At 59.8% G+C, this 16,195-nt stretch overlaps 1 protein-coding gene across 1 annotated transcript in view; it reads left to right on the top strand.

Annotated features, from left to right (window-relative positions):
- The window catches only part of CEP104 (centrosomal protein 104), a 36,190-nt gene that overhangs the window by 14,691 nt on the left and 5,304 nt on the right, over window positions 1-16,195 (top strand). The window contains exons 8-19 of the mRNA XM_059376282.1: window positions 708-929; window positions 2,619-2,816; window positions 3,356-3,523; window positions 4,104-4,277; window positions 5,422-5,598; window positions 8,656-8,862; window positions 9,277-9,384; window positions 13,155-13,191; window positions 13,578-13,644; window positions 14,044-14,152; window positions 15,691-15,829; window positions 15,996-16,063. Of these exons, the coding sequence (XP_059232265.1) occupies window positions 708-929; window positions 2,619-2,816; window positions 3,356-3,523; window positions 4,104-4,277; window positions 5,422-5,598; window positions 8,656-8,862; window positions 9,277-9,384; window positions 13,155-13,191; window positions 13,578-13,644; window positions 14,044-14,152; window positions 15,691-15,829; window positions 15,996-16,063 (1,674 nt within the window). The remainder of the gene's footprint in view (window positions 1-707; window positions 930-2,618; window positions 2,817-3,355; window positions 3,524-4,103; window positions 4,278-5,421; window positions 5,599-8,655; window positions 8,863-9,276; window positions 9,385-13,154; window positions 13,192-13,577; window positions 13,645-14,043; window positions 14,153-15,690; window positions 15,830-15,995; window positions 16,064-16,195) is intronic.

The following is a 16,195-nucleotide window of genomic DNA, read 5'->3' as shown; positions in this document are numbered from 1 at the left end:
GCTGCCCCACGTACACCCCACGAGTGGCCACGGTGCGGGGGGGGGGGGTGTGTGAGGAGAACCCTAACAGCCCCGGCTTGTCGAGACCATGTGGCCTGGGAGACGCTCCGCCACTGAACTCTAGAAGCCGCAGAGCAGCAGGTGTGCAACCCGCATGGCACATTCACGCAGGACAGGACAGACCCTGGAGCCACGCTGCCTGGGCTCTGATGCGGCCCCCTTGCTGGCAGTGTGATCTCAGGGTCCTTCCTTAGCCACTCTGCCTCAGTTTCCGTCTCCCATTTATGGGGTAACATTGTGCATTAAATGAGAACATCTGTCTGGGACGTTTACTACCGTGGCAGGCACACGGTAGCCATGGTGCAATGACCCAAAACAGCCTGCTCTTGCCCCCATGGGGTACATGGCCACGCCAGGGCAGGGGACGCCCAGGTGCTTCCTGCCCCACGTGCCGCGTCCTTGCTGACAGGTGTGTGTGCGTGCTTCCACACTGGGTCACCTGGGCCCCGGGCTTGCCATCACGCTGGCGCCCAGATGTGCTCTGTAGGGCACACATCTGCCGTCAAGAGACAGCGGAAAGCCTGGGATAGGACTGGGGGCACGATGGACGCAGGTTGTCACTCCGCCTTCCTAAATGCTTATGTCACCCTCTCCCCCCGAAGGGTGTGGCAGCAGCACTGAGAGTGAAGTGCCCCGTCTTTCCCCAGATGCAGAGGGCTTCTGACCTGCCCCTCCACCCCCTGGCTCACTCTACCAGTCCTCGCCACCCACAGCCAGTGCCATCTCTACCGCAAGAAGAAAGTGCACCAGAAAGCCGGTTTGCAGAACCTTGCCTTCAGGACAAGCCTCCAGCGCAGCCCCGGGGCCCTTCTCAGCACTCTGCAGTGGACCTCTCACCGCCCGCTGCAGACCCCCATCTCAAGACCCACGTAGGTAACTCGGTTTCGGGTTGTGCGCGGTTCATTGAGCAGACACACGGGGAGGACCCGCGTGGTGCCAAGGGTGCATGACGGCAGAACCGTCCTGGCCTGCGTTCCAGGAGAGGGTAAATGTTGACGCCAGAGCGTGGTGGCAGAGCAGCCAGCAGGTAACGATATGTCACTGGAGGTCCTGTCCGCAGTCAGAAGTGTCAGGCCCCCCCTGCTTCTGTCCCATCAGCCGGTCGTCCGGGACACCCCATTCTTCTGAGCCTCTGCTTTCCTCTCTGTACAAATGTGTAAGCATCTGCTTGAAGGTTTGTTTCCGGGGACAAACGAGACCGTGTTTGTAGGGTGCCCGGCACGAACCGGCTGCAGGAGAACCTCCACACGAGTCACGCTTGGTTACCGTGCTTGGAGGGTTTCTGTGCTGTGAGTCCCAGAGCACCTCGCTCAGACGGGGGCCGCTCGGGACGTCAGAGCTCGTGGAGGCTTCTGGGCTCGGCAGCTCCGCGGTGTCCTCAGCAGCTGCTCTCGTCCTGCCCGTCCTGTCCATTTCCGTGGCTCCCAGTCTCCCCGGCGCTGGAGCTGCCCCACGCCCTCAGCTTCACGTCTGCGCACTGTCCCCTCGGAGCAGGAGCGCGTCCCACTCTGAGCAAGAGTCTCTGAGTCTGTCAGTCACGTGCCCGCCTCCAAGCGAGGATGAAGACTGAAGGAGGACCTCGCTGGAGCCCCAGCCGGCGTGCAGGGCGGCGTGGCCGGTGGACTGTGGGGAGGGAGACGGGCCTTGGGTGGGCAGGGGCAGGTGGGTGCTGCAGCCCGAGGCCGGGAAAGCCAGCGAGGACGGCACTGGCGCTGCTGCCCTCCCAGGGCACCGTTCTCCCCGCTGGGAGCATCTCCCTTTGGAACATCATTACGCCGAGTCACGTTGAATCCTTTGCTCTAAAATGCCCTAATTTTCCCTTTGTCTGCATGTCAGCGTGTTTTGTTTTACAGCAGAGTAGATTTTAGAACACGAGTAACTCACCTGCGTGCCCAGTTAATAACTAGGCGGGTGTCCATTGTGAGTGTCACTGGGACACCTGCCTCAGAAAAGGGCTCTGGAATCTGTTCCCACCTAATTTCCCCAAAGGTTACCACCTGTGTACGTGTCAGACGGCCTGGGGATGGAAGCCCCAGGAGGTGGGGTGTCCGTGTCGCCCATCGCATGGCGGGGGCCCAGCGAGCCTCTGGGGTTGGGGGGTGCGTGTGGCAGACTGCCGTCCACCCAGAGCACAGGAAGACTGTGAAGGCTCGTGAGCTTGGCTGTCTGCTTTAGTATCCATCTGCCAGGTAACGATCACATTTAAAATGAGGCCTGATACCTATTTCTAAGTCACAGACTAAGGAAAAGAACAGAAGTCTTGTCAGGGAAGAAAACATAATCACTTTACCACTGTTTAAGCTTCCTGTCCGCTGAACTGCGGTCACTAGTGCTGGGTGGCAGCCGAGGCTGAGTCTGGGTCGCTTTTCCGTTGGGTCTGCAGTGCGCTCAGTAAGGTGTGGAAACTGTGATCTCATGTTTTCAGCTGAATTCTGTCGTATAAATTATTCTGATCTGATGCACCTGCTGTCGTGCAGAGCAGAAGGCCTGCGGTGTAGACATGGTGGCGGCAGGCGGGGAGCCCGGCGAGCTCTGCAACTGCCCTTCCTCTCCCGTAGCTCCCGTCTGTGCCCTACGACGAGCGGCCCCTTCCTGCCTCGCGGAAGCAGCCGGCAGCGGCCACCCTGGAACCTGAAAAGAGTGACACTGATATCAGCGAGGCTCCCAGAGGAGGAGCCGCTGGAGAGCCGGAGCCCTTGACTGAGAAGGCCCTGCGGGAGGCTGGCCCCGCCGTGGATGTGCTGGGAGAAAGCCTGGTAGGCCGAGCGCCGCAGGCGGGTCCGCCGATAGGAAATGTCCAGGGACGCACCCTGGGCCTTGTGACATCGTTGGCTTCCCTTTGGCCTCCGTATTCGGCCAAAGTCTTTCAATGATTATTGATTCTATAAAACACCAGAAACAGGCTAGAATTTAAGATTCTCTGAATGCATGTTCCTTTTAGACTGGGGGTTTCTGCTCGTACTGACAGAGCCGGGGTTGAACATCTGCCCCTCCCGGAATACCGGCCCGTCCCAGGGGAGATGGTGGCAGAGAGACCAGAAGACAGAGGCATCTCCGCACAGAAACGAGCCCAGTGGGTTTCCCCTGGTTCCCAGGATTTCTCTTCACGGAACTTCTACTTACCGTATTTTAACAGGCTTCAGGCTTCAGCATTCAGTGTTAGAGAAATCACTTCCCTAAACACACACGCTTATTCTGTTCCCAGAGACTTTTCTCGGCATGTCGGGTTGCGCGGTGTCGGGGGGCGGTGTCGCTGCTGTGCCCGCTGAGTCGGGCGGCCTCCGCTCTGTGGCAGGTCGCAGGGGCCTACTCCAGGACGTGGTCCTACCGGGAGGACGCGTTGCTCGCCCTGTACAAGCGGCTGATGGAGACGCCCACCGGGACCCCGAAGGAGGAGCTGAAGAGCACACTGCGCGCCTCGGTCTTCCTTGTGAGAAGGGCCCTCAGGGACATAGTGACCCCGGTGAGTGCCCTCCACCCTCAGAGTCCCCGCTGCGGTGCCCCAGGGGCTCGGGTGGCCCGGGGGTAGCACAGCGTGTCACTAGGCATGAAGGTTCTCCAGCAAGAAACGTGGTCAGCGAAGAGCCTGTGCCGTCTGTCCTCAGTTGGCCATGTGCGCTGTCCTTGACCGCCATCAACCTCCCCGCGCCCTAGAAGCCAGGGTCCGCAGAGGCCCGGCTCCCGAGGACCGATGAAATGCTCGGTTCCCGATTTTCCTTTTCGCGGAACCCGAGGAGCTTGGCTTTATTCTGGATTCCCTGGGCCGTGAGAGTGAGCACACCCGGCGCACACCGCTGCACAGCCGCAGCTGGGAGGGCTCGGGGTGCGGCCTCCAGGCCACCGCCGCCGTCTGACACGCGAGATGAGAGCGCGCCCCTTCAGGACGCCGCGCCGCGTTCAGCAGGTGGTTTCCAGCTCGCTGTCTGCAGCCTCTGGGGCGGTGCGGATGGTCCAGCGTGACGCTGGTGTTTGTCACCGGGGTCAGTGTTTTCCTTGCCGGAGCGCAGTCCGGGAACTTCTCTGCTTTGACCGCTTTTTTCTAGGTTTTTCAGGCTTCTTTAAAATTGTTGAAAATGATGATTACGCAGTACATTCCTAAACACAAACTGAGTAAGCTTGAGACCGCTCACTGTGTGGAAAGAACCATCCCCGTCCTGCTCACCAGGACTGGAGACTCTTCTGCTCGCCTCCGAGTCGTCGCCTCGAATTTTATTCAGGTACGAACTTCGTCGTAAACTTCGAAACAGTCAGTAAGGGGCCCGTTAGGACGCTATTTGTGTGAATACCTTACCAGTTCCTGCTCTCCTGAGAGCGTTACCGATCCTCCTCGTGACCCCCCGTCCTGCTCGCCTGGTGCTCCGAGAGCCGGAGTCCGCCTCTGATGGGATCCTGACGCGTCGGATACCGCTCCGTTCCGGACGCGCTGGGAGCTTCCGGCAGAAGAACGTGGAAAACCAAATGGGAATAGAAAACTGGGGGTAAAGAGATAGTTGTGGAATGACTCCGTCTGAATAGTTTTGTTCGTTCAACAGGCGTGCCTCCTCCAGGCCAGGTGTTGTGGGGAAAGCGAGAGCGCTCTGGGGGTTCGGACCCTGAGTGAGACCCGAGCGCCGGCTTCAGCAGGTCCCCGGGTTCCTCCCGAGTCCATCAACACTCCGCAGCTTTCCCGCTGTCTCGGAGGGTCACAGTTCCAGTGTGAAGAGCACTTCCCACTTCCTTTAACCTGAGCTCTGGGGGAGGGTGGGGGGAAGTGGGCTAGACTGACGGGGAGGTGACGCGGTGCCCCAGTCCTACATGAGCCACCTGGGAGCTCCCAAGACTGATTTCTGGGTGTGTCGCGGCCCACGTGCTTCGGCCTCTCATCAGTGCGCCTCCTGCGTCGGGTGCCCGAAGGCTGAACACCTTACTCATGGGAAGACTTGCTCCTTCCGTGGGCCTCCCACACCCCTGTGAGCCCAGAGGGGTCTCACCACCCAGAGACCGTGCACCGCTACCCTCTAGGCCGACAGATCATAAATAGTGACACGGTATCATTTGATTTAGAACTTTAGAAACTAGAAAACCTTTTTCCTGAAGTTGGGAAATTGTGAGGAGTGAAATCTTTAGTTTTAGATCACATTTCTTGTAAAGGCGTCATTTGTCTGTGAGTGATCATGTTTTATTTTTTTATGATTTGGGGTTTTGTTTTTAATCATTATATCTTAAATAGAATACACGCGCATTAGAGATAAACTATTTTACCGCCATATTTTACTCCCTATTTTTTCCTTTGACGTTGACCTCAAGGACTGAACTGAAGTATACTGAGCTGCCTCTAGCGTCTTCCAGTGCAGATTAACACAGTCATGTTGGTTTTCATAGGAAATGGCTTTGTTCAAGGAAGTCAAGGCTCTCCAAATTATCCCTTCGCACTTGGTGCAGCCGTTAAAAGCCAACACTTCGAACCATCTGGCCATGAGCCAGGTAGGCCTCCTGGCCCGGCTTCTGAAAGACCTGGGCACCGGGAGCTCGGGCTTCTCTGTCGACAGCGTGATGAAGGTAAGCGCACCTCTGGTGCCGTGCGGCCGAGGCCTGGGCGCTTGCGATGGGCCTGGAGCGGGGGGTGGGGGGGGGGGGTCTGGTCCGTCCGTGTCTGTTGAGAGAGCGAACGAGTCAACAGCTACAGAGAAGTAGCCACCGCTTCACCTAGCAGAGGGGGCACCACAAGGCTTCCGGCTCCTCACTCTACCGCGGGGCGGCACACATATGCGGACGCTGGTCCACGGTGGTGGACAGACTGCAGAGAACCCGTGTCCGTAAGAGAGAAGCACAGAGTCCCTGAGCACGCCCCGTGATGCAGCGAGACTAGCACGGACGTTCTGGGAGAGAGACCACCAGCACCAGCGCAAGGAGTCCCTCCCTAATTTCAGATGTGGGGGAAGGGAGTGCGGAGCGCGGCCTGCGCATGGCCAGACGCCGAGCTGTGACGCTCTCACGACAGCTTGTCCCCGGCAGCCCCCCCACGAGCGCTCTGTGTTCGCTCCCGTCCGTGAGGGAAGGGGTGGGTCTCCGTGGATCCCACGTGTGCAGCGACTCGGAAGCCTGGACTGGGTCCTCATGGAGTCACATGTGCCATCAGGAGAGGCAGGAGCAAGTCAGGCCACTTCCATCCCTGTGTTTTCTCTACGGAAGTGTGATTTAGACGCTGAAGTAGAGAAGCCTTCGGACAGCCCTTCCCCTGGCTTCTGGAGCTCTGTGCCCCACTCACCGCACGCATGGCCTCATCTGGGTCCCTTTTCTGGTTTTCCTTCATCCTCCTGATCTCGTGAACTTTGGGGTGTCCAGGCCTCCTTTGTCATTTCTGTGCACACACCCTCACTCGGTGACCCACCCGTGGAAGACACAGTCTCTGCGCCTGCCCTCCCCGGACGCCTGACGCCTCCAGCAAGCCGTGTCCGCCCCTCGTCCCGACGGAGCGCCTGCCTCGCCTCCGACCTGCTCCGTCTCAGCCGTCCTGTTTCTGTAAATGGCAGTGGTGTTCTCTGTGCTCAGCTAGTGCCGTGGGCTCTTCCTGCGGATACATCCAGATGCTGGCCGGGCGCCCCCACTCCCCTGCTGGCCTCAGGTCCGGTCCCCATCATCACTCGCCTGGCCACCGCTGCCGGGTCCCCAATGGACTTCTCCTCCTGACTCGCCCTGAGTCACGTGGACCACTCTCTGTCTTGCCTCCAAGTGCAGTTTCCTGCCCCGCACCGGTCTGTTCCCATTACACAGCGCCCTGCTTCGAGATGCCGGCGTGGGCGTCCGTCCCAGTGCGCTGCAGAGGCAAACACACATCTCAGCGGGGTAGATCGGGGAGCGTCGGTCACACTCCCGGGTGGTCCCATGCAGCTTGCCAGGAGAGCGGTCCCTGTGCCCCACGCCGGCCTTCGGGCCCCCGTCTCCTTCCATTAGGACACCACCAGCTTCTCCCATGACTCCGAGGTCACCGAACAGACGAAGTGGGTCGGGGTGGTGAGGGAGTCTTTACGGGCCGGGCTGCTCCCACCCGCCCTTCCCCGATGGGCACTTGGGCCCGGGACACGTGGCATAGCTGTGCCCGTGGAAGAAGGCAGCCGGCTGGTGAAGGCGCCGCTGTGTCTGGGTCCCCCTGCACGTGGGAAGGACGGATCCAGCTGGAGCAAAGCGGAGAAAGAAGCGAATGGAAGTTGGAAGTAGGGTTGGGTCCGGCAGGAGCGGAGTCCCCGGGGTCCGGCAGGAGCGGAGTCCCCGCGTGGCCGACGGGATTGGGCTCTGGCGTAGCCGCAGGAGGGCTGGCTGCATGCAGAGTGGGGAAAGTGCATCCTCTCCACGGACGAGGTCCGCTTGAAGCCTGACTGGATGCTGGAGTTTGAGAGACAGGAGCGACGTATGAAACTGCCCCTTGACGTCCGAGAAGCTGAACTGACCAGAAATGCCTCAGGTCGGGTCACCGTGTGCTGCCCAGGACGCCCATGGCACCTGTCGGGGCAAGTGTGGCGCGGGGCCAGTCAGCATGCTTCTCGGGTCTGCGGGCCCGCTCCGTCTGGCCCGTGACGACACAGGAAGAAGGGGTCCCGGAAGTGACTTAGTGACGGACACGTGGGGCAGGAAAGCCTGGAGGTGACAGATGGGAGAAGACGGTGGTGGGTCCAAAGCGGACCAGAGGCCCCAGTGGGGCTGAGGAATTGTCCCACAGAGAAGTGGGACAGGCAGAAGGTGAGCTGCAGAGGGCGGGACTCCTGGAGGCCGGGACTCCTCGGGGCAGTGCCGCAGCCGGTGGCCAGGCCCGGGGTAGAACCAGGAGCCTGTAGCCGGCCGAGACGGTGGGCAGTGCGAGGCCAGTGCCCAGAGCCCCACGGGCAGAAGTCGACTTTCTGAGCATGGTCGGGACCGCGCGGGATGGGACAAACGTGTCACGGCGGGTCCTTGTGGCACCGCACGGCAGAGCAGCCGAAGCGCAGCGTGGCCGACGAGCGTCCGCGGCAGGAATGTGGGTGGGAGAAGGGAGGTCTCACAGAAGGACAAGCCGGTGTTCTGCTTAGAGGGTCCCCAAGACAAGCCGGTGTTCTGCTTAGAGGACCCCCAAGACCCGCGTGTGCGCCAGCATGCACGCGCGCACACACACACGTGAGCGCGCGCCTGGGCTCTGGGCGGGACCCCGAGGCTTCTGCTGCCCTGTTTCGTTTCTTAAAGATCGAAGCAGACATGGCCAGATTATAGCGTCGGTTAACGTGGGTGGTGGACACGGGAAGGTTCTTGTGTCCTCTTCTCTGTGACTGGAAGATTTTATAATATGTAATTTAATCTGAGCCTACGCGAGGATGGAACCTAGAAAATGTTTGTTGGCCTGTGAGCGCGGAGCTGCGTGCGTGCAGCCAGGAGCTGCGTGCGTGCAGCCAGCGCGAGCTCCGCGGCGCGCATGAGGCAAACGGAGAGGAACTCGGTGTCGTGATAGCCAGAATTCGGTGCGTGGTGGTCTTTTTGTTCCTTTTCAAACTTGTGTAATGTGCCTCTATTTCTTTTATGCTGGGGAAAAATAAACTCTGTTGTTGTCAGACTCCGTCACCACAAGAACCCCTCCCGACCCGTGTTCAGTTTTCAGTGAGCGCCCTGGAGCACAGAGTGTACGAGGTCCGGGAGGCCGCGGTTCGAGTCATTTTGGACATGTATAAGCAGCACCGGGCTCTTATTCTGGACTACCTCCCTCCAGACGACACCACCACGCGCAAGAATGTTCTCTACAAAACAATTTTTGAGGGATTTGCTAAAATCGATGGCAGACCTACAGATGCTGAAATTAGGGTAAGTCAACTTCTATGGAATTACGACTTAATCCTCTGTTGAAGTTGTTTGGTCACCCAATAACCCGACAGATTGCTCAAGGAGCTTCAGGTGCAGGAGACCAGGGGAAGGTCGTCTCCCGAGCTCAGATCCTGGCTGCTCCACACCCTGCCTGGGAGACTCCGTCTCCCCGTATGCGAACAGGAACAGTGACGGCTGGGTGGACGTGTGTGGTTTTGCCCATTTATCGGGGAAGCCGGGCGAGGTGCTTTGAGCCCAGTTGTATCGTTGGTCTCAGTAACTGCCGTACCGTGTAAGAAACGTAATTCATGTGCCATAGTGCTCTCCCGATTCGTAAGACCACCCTAAAGTGCTCTTCTAATGGCATTTTATTCTAATTTTATTCTAATTCTAATAATCTAATGTCCATACCAGGCACAGAAGAAAGCAGCTACAGAAGAAGCTGAAAAACGAAAGAAAGACGAGATCAAAGCTCTGCAAGGGCAGTTGGCCGCACTCAAGGACGCCGAGGTCGACACCCAGGTCGGGAAGGCCACCATCTCCCCTACCCACACGCTCGCGGACGCCCCGACTGCTGTCCCACAGACACATACACGGCCTGCCTGCTTTCCTCTCACAGGGCAATGTAGATGAGACCTGTAGGCTATGTTGCTTTTTAAAAACGAGCTTCGGGTTGCATAAAAGGAACCGTCCGTCAGCTCGTTGGAATTAGGCACTGATTCCAGGGAGGGGCGTGAGCTGCTGGCGATGGTTAGAGAGGAAACTCCGGGGCTAAAGGCAGGAGGTGCAGGACAGAGTTCTCTTCGCAGCTCCTAGCCTCCCTCAGAGGCAAAGGACCAAAAGAAGCTTGTAAGTGAAGATCCGATTTCCATGCACTGAAGAAGGCAGGTTTCAGGGATCTGTTCCCCCTCAGGAAGTCCCTGGTCCTCAGCCTCCGGGAGACGTCGTTCAGGGGGTCAGAGAGTGATTGCCCTGTTTCTGGGATTCCTACCAGTTTCAGGATGTTCACTTGGTCATTCAGGCCCTTAAGTCGAAAGAAAAGGGGAGCGGGTGGGAGGAGCCATCAGGGAGCACGAGGTTTCAGGGGTGCAGGGAGAGAAGGTTCTAGAGTGTGCTGCATGGCCCGTCCCTGGTGACGGGACCGCCCTGTGCCCACACAGGCTGCTAGGAGGTCGGAGCTCGCGGTGAGGGTTCTTGCCACGGCTCAGAGAGAGAGAGAGCAGCGGAGTGCGTGCTGGCGTGCCGTGCCGGGGCCCGGAGCCGTGGTGGCGATTCGGGAGGCGCTGGCCACTGGGAAGAAGAGGACAGAGCGGAGGGGCTGCGGGGGAGGGCTCCTGGGGGTGGCGCCGCACACCATGCAGTCACGGTGGTTTGGGGTTTTTTTTTAAGATTTTATTTATTTTGAGCAAGAGAAGTGGGGGAAAGGCAGTGGGAAAGGGAGAAGGCGGCTCCCCGCGGAGCAGGAGCCGACGCAGGGCTCGTTCCCAGGACCCGGGGATCATGACCGGAGCCGAACACAGATGCTTGATGACTGACCACCCCGCCCAGGCGTCCTTCAAGCATGGTCCTTCAGGGCATCCATGTTTCTTCCGATTCTCACAGCCGCCTGCCAAAGCAGGTCCAACTTCTTAATGTTATACAAATGAAGAAACAAATTTATTTATATTTTGAGAGAGGAAGAGAGAGCGTGAGTGGGGGAAGGGACAGAGAGGGAGAGAGAATCTCAAGCAGGCTCCGCACCCAGCACAGGGCCCAACACAGGGCTTGATCTCACGACCCTGAGATCATGACCTGAGCCAAAATCAGGAGTCAGACGCTTAACCCACTGAGCCACCCAGGTGCCCCAGTGGGGAAGCAAATTTTTAGAACTGAAGTGACTTAAAGCACAGATCTCTCAGGGGTTAGCCAGGACAGCCGGGCTGTGCTGCTCACCGGCCCCTCCCCATCACAGCACTGAGCCACAGTGAGTCCTGCACCCGATGGTGTGGGTTCCACTGAGGCCACGTGTGCCCCACAGGAATCTGCGGGCATGCTGCCGGGTAACCTCATCCTTCAGCTTTCCCGGCACCTTCATCACTTCTTCTCCGTTTGTCACGTGTTTGCTGAGCACCTGCTCAGTGCCAGGCATGGTGCTGGGCTCCGGGAATAAGCCGGGAACAAAACCAAGTCCTGTCCCCTCCCCAGGGCCACGGCTCCAAGAGGCAGAGACTGTGAAAGAAAGTGCAGCACAGGGTAGAGCGCACAGCGGGCGTGGACGTCAGCGCGCTGTCTTCGAACCGTCGCCGACAGTGCTGGGATCTCTTTCTCTGTTGTTTTTATCGCCGTAAAATATTCATAGCATGTTTTAACCCATGTTAACAGTATCCAAACGTATACTCCGTGCCACTCAGTGCCCTCACGGGGTTAGCACCAGGCCCACCATCCAGCTCCAACACTTCCGTGAATGACAGAGAATTTTTAGACTGTCTGATTGCTCCAGAGTTTTAGAAAAAAAGGATTTCAAAGTTCCTGATAGGTTTCCTAAGCTCTTCGAAGCACCAAGAAGGTAAAACTTGAAACTAAAGTTCTGCTTTCAGCATTGTTTACTTTGTCTCCCTGCAAAACGCACAAATCCATCTCTCAAGAGGTTTTGGTGCCTAAAATCCAGTGCCCCTGAGTTTGCCTGCTGTGTAGGCACCGAAATCGTGTGAGCCAGGTGCCGGCCTCACGTAGTCTGCCGTCCCTCACCAGCTCTAGTGTCGTATTCTGCGCTGTGTCTTCTTCTCCGGGCCTGGCCGTGACATAAGTCCGTTACTATGATGCGAAGCTTGAGTCTCTGCAGATGCAGCAGACCCGTAGCCATGTTTGTAGCCCGTCCCTCACATGCTAGTGTAGGGCCGCCCACTGTCCCTCTTCTCTGAAACCGAGAGTCCAAGAAGGCCTTTAACCTCTGCCCCAGACCAGGCCGGTTGGTCCCCAGGGTGCTGTGAGGTGTTCCCGACATGGTCAGTCTTTGTAGGGATGATAGCCGTGTGCAGAGAGCTGAGGAGGAGACATGCTAACGTGGCTCCCAGAGCTCTGGCCGGGGGAGGACTGTGGACAGCCCAGGAGCTGCAGGGGGAAGGCCTGAGCCCTGCGCAGCTGGCCACCCGTAGTGACACTCAGCGGTTCGTGAGGGACCCCTCTGCCCACTCCACGCATTGGAGCTCCCCTGCGCACGTAGCTCCCCAGACACTGTCTGACCCAGAGAGGGGCCTGGCGGGAGGAGCAAGGCCCATCACACCGGTGGCTGCCTCGCTGCCCGGTGTCTGTCTCAGCATGGGGACGCTAGTATGCCAAGTTACCCACTGAGTCCCCAAGCGTGCTGGGGACCATGTGTGCCAGAGCACGGAACAGACAGAAATCTCTGTTGTCGGGGACCCTCACCTCTTTCAGTGGCGTCTGATGGTGATGAGGACACACAAGGGAGTGTGTAAGAGTCGCCAGGGCCGACGAAGGGCTCCAGGAGGGGCTGCTGGCTGACACCTCGCCCTCCGGGGACTGGGGTGGGGCGAGACCGGGCCAGAGGAGGAGAGGGCGGAGCTTGGGTGCCAGGGTCCTTGGAGGGGCGGTTGGAGCCCGGTGGCTGGTGTCCAGAGACCACTGCAGACACGAGAGGAGGGGACAGGTGACTTAGGAAGCCGGCTGGGAGTCTCGAGCAGGAGTAAATTAGCCTGGCGAGGCTTTCACGGGCCCACCGGCTCTTGCATGGCAGGGCCCCCGGAAGCAGGGCCCCCAAGCTGGTGAGAGGAGGCCTGGCCTGAATGGAGAGAGTGGGAAACGTCCGTGGCCTCCACAGTGTGCGCCGGGGGCTCCGGAGCCCGATCTGCAGCCAGGCAGGCTGGGGCAGCTGCTCAGCCTGGGCAGGAGAGGTTGGGTCCTGGGACCTTCAAGGAGAGAGGACTCGAACCCTTGGTCACCCCCACGGAGGGCTGTGAGCCTGAGAACCGGGAAGAGCATACCTAGCGTGAGAGCCAGGAACGGGGAGGCAGCTAGGGCGATGGGGCTCGTGGGGCGCCCCAGGCATCCGGGGACAAGGGTGATAATCATGTGCTGCCCAGAGCCCAGGGCACTGAGGACGGTGAGCCACTGGGAAGCAGCAGCAGGGCAGGAGCCCGTGGCGGGGCTTGTGAGGGGAAAGCACACGTTGGGGCGTTGACGGCGCACAGAGCTGTTACTTGTTGGTGGAAAGTTGGAAAACAGAAGCACTTATTCTCCTGGACAGACTCTCGCGTGCAGCCGTCTGTCCCTGACCTCTCTGTTTCTGTTCTCAGGGCAAAGGAGCCCCCCCGGTGGAGGCGGACAGTCAGGGTAGGTACCGGGCACGGGGCTCCCGGCAGCGGCCGCCTCTGTCCCCGAGCAGGTGCCGGGGATGGAAGATGAACACCACCCTTGTCGCCTAGTGTGCTTTGGGGTTTTTTTTAAGATTCATTGGTTTGAGAGACAGCTCGCTCCCAGGAGCCGGGGGGGGGGGGCGGGGGGAGAGAGAGGCCGAGCACAGAGCCCGACACAGGGCTTAATCCCACGACCCCGTGACCATGACCCACGCCAACACCGAGAGTCGGACCCTCACCGATGGGGGCACCCAGACGCCCCTCGACTCGTAGCTCCTAAACGTGTTTCCCATCAGGGTGGCTACTACCCGTTTGGAGACGTTGACAGGAAGTTACTTTAAATGATTTCTTGTCTCGTTTCAGACACACAAGGAGGGAAAGCAGCCCCACCGCCGGCTGCGGAAGGCCCAGATAACCACTACTTGGAGAAGTGAGTAGCGTGTCTCTAGCGCGGCCCGTGCGCAGGGAAGTGTTTCCTCGAGCGCGGCCGGCTTCTGTCAGCCGACCGGCTCCTCCCGTCATCCGTCATCCCTAGGGAAGAGCGACGGCCCTCCCGACCCACGGGCCCCCTTTGCCCCCAGAGACGTCAGCAGCCCGTTGGTCAGACACGGAGCACTGTGACCGCAGATACTTTCCCCTTTGAGTCAGATGTCCTTGTCCTCGTGACCTCGCTGGCGGCTGTGCTAGGTCATGCTGGCAGGGCAGAAGCTCAGGGGACCTCCTCCTACCGTGCGAGCAGGCTGTGCCCCCGCGGACCCGCGGCCAGGGCGGGCGTGCGCCTTCCTGGACGATTCCCGAGCCTGCGTCCGCGGCTTGTGTTCTCTTCCAGCCTGTGCATCTTCTGCGGGGAGAGGAGCGAGGCCTTCACGGAGGAGGGGCTGGACCTGCACTACTGGAAGCACTGTCTCATGCTGACGAGGTGCGGCTACTGCAAGCAGGTCAGTGCCGCGGGGCCCGAGCTCGGCGTCTCGGAGGCCAGCTCCCTGGCCCTCAAAGCCACCACCTCTCCCCGCAGAGTCACCACCGTCCCGATTCCTGACCCCACAAGTCGGTGTTGCTCACTTCTTGAGTTGATACAAACGGAACCGTACAAACCGTAACCATCTTGTGTCCTGCTGGTCTTCCTGCTTTGTCGCAGGCTGTTTGACAGTCCAGGGCCCATCCCTCCGCCCTGCTGTTTTTGGAAATCGGGCCTTGTCCCGTTTGAGGCTTCCATGAAGAGTGTTCCTCCGGGCGCTCCAGTGTCCGTCTGCCGAGGCACCTGTGACAGCTCTGCTTGGGGTGCACCCTGGGGGTGGAGAGGCCGGGCACACCTGCAGGGCTGCGGGGCTGACGCAGGCAGTGCTCGGAGGGGCCGCACGTCCACGCCCCGGCCAGGGCCACCTCCGTGCTTCCTGCCACTGGTGAGGTGCGGCACGTGGCTGTCTGTCTACTGACTGTTCAGCTGTCCTGTTCTAGAAAATACCTTCTAGTCTCCCGGTGCTGAGGTTTTTTTAAACATTTTATTTATTTATGTTTACACGGGAGAGCGGGAGAGCAAGAGCGAGGGGAGGGGCCGGAGGGAGAAGCAGACTCTCTGCTGAGCCTGACACTGGGCTCTGTCCCGGGACCCCGGGCCGAGACAGATGCTCCACCCGCTGAGCCACCCGGACACCCGCTGGCTCGTGTTTTCAGTTAGATAGCTCGCCGGCCTTGCTCTCCTGATCTGTGGTCACTGGTGATGTGTCCGCACCACAGTCCTTGCCAGATTCAGAGCCCACAGCCAGCCTCTCCCACTTGGGGTCCAGCCTGCTCGTCGTCCTGATGTGTCCTTTGAGTTTAACCTTGTCTACCTTGGGGGCGCCTGGGTGGCTCAGTGGGTTAAGCCTCTGCCTTCGGCTCGGATCATGCTCCCAGGGTCCCAGGATTGAGTCCCGCATCGGGCTCCCTGCTCAGCGGGAAGCCTGCGTCCCCCTCCACCTGGCACTCCACTGCTTGTGCCTCCACGGTCTCTGACTCTCTCTCTGACAAATAAATAAAATCTTAAAGAGAAAGAAATATTCTCTTATCCCCCAAATGTGGATCTCTCCTGATGCAGCGGCCTTTCTTTCAATAACAGAGGAGAGCCGAGGAGAAGGAAATCCGCCTCCGCCTCCTGCCGCTCCTCCTGGGGTCCTGCGCGCATCCGCACGTCCTCACTCACGTCAGGGAGTGGGGACTTTGAACGCAGAGGCCACACGGCTGAGCTGTCCTGCGCTTACCCCCGTGCCCTCTGGAGCTAACCACCGCTCCTCCAGCGCACCCTTCGCTGTGGCCTCTAGTGCCAGCGCAGGAACCTGACGAGGGGACGCGGGGGTGGAGCAGGGCCCCGGGAACGACGGTGGCCCCCGTGCGGGCTGGTGGGGTGGCGTGTGTGAGCTGGGGGGGCACAGGCCGGCGGGGGCAGCCCGCTCCCGTGTTCCCAGACACGCGCTTCCTTCTGCGTTTCCGGACGCAGGTGGTGGAGATCTCCAGCCTGACGGAGCACTTGCTGACGGAGTGCGACAGGAAAGACGGGTTTGGAAGGTGTTACCGCTGCAGCGAGGCCGTGCTGAAGGAAGAGCTGCCCAGACACATAAAAACGAAGGAGTGTAACCGTGAGTGCAGGCTCGGGCGGTGCCCTCGGCGTCCGTGGTGCCGTCCGTGTCCGCGGTGCCCTGCCCAGGGGCCCTGCCGGGGATGGGACGTCCGGCCTGGTGTCTCCCGCTGCTTGCGCGGCTCTCACGGGAGGGACTAAATCTTGTCTCATTCATGCCATTGCAGCTGCCAAACCAGAGAAGCTGGCAAACCGGTGTCCGCTGTGCCATGAGAACTTCTCCCCGGGAGAGGAGGTGAGGGCCCGGCGCGGGCGTGGCCAGCCACACATGGGTTGCAGTGGCGAGCTTGTTGAGGCCGGGCCGTGATTAGGGCCCAGGGAGCGTTCAGGGAGCTCCCGGTCTGTTCCCACGCTGCTGGAACGGTTA

Source organism: Mustela nigripes, chromosome 14 (genome assembly GCF_022355385.1).
Source record: "Mustela nigripes isolate SB6536 chromosome 14, MUSNIG.SB6536, whole genome shotgun sequence".
NCBI lineage: Eukaryota > Metazoa > Chordata > Mammalia > Carnivora > Mustelidae > Mustela > Mustela nigripes.
The sequence above is the reverse complement of the archived record's forward strand: the minus strand, read 5'-3'. Positions and strand labels throughout refer to the sequence as shown.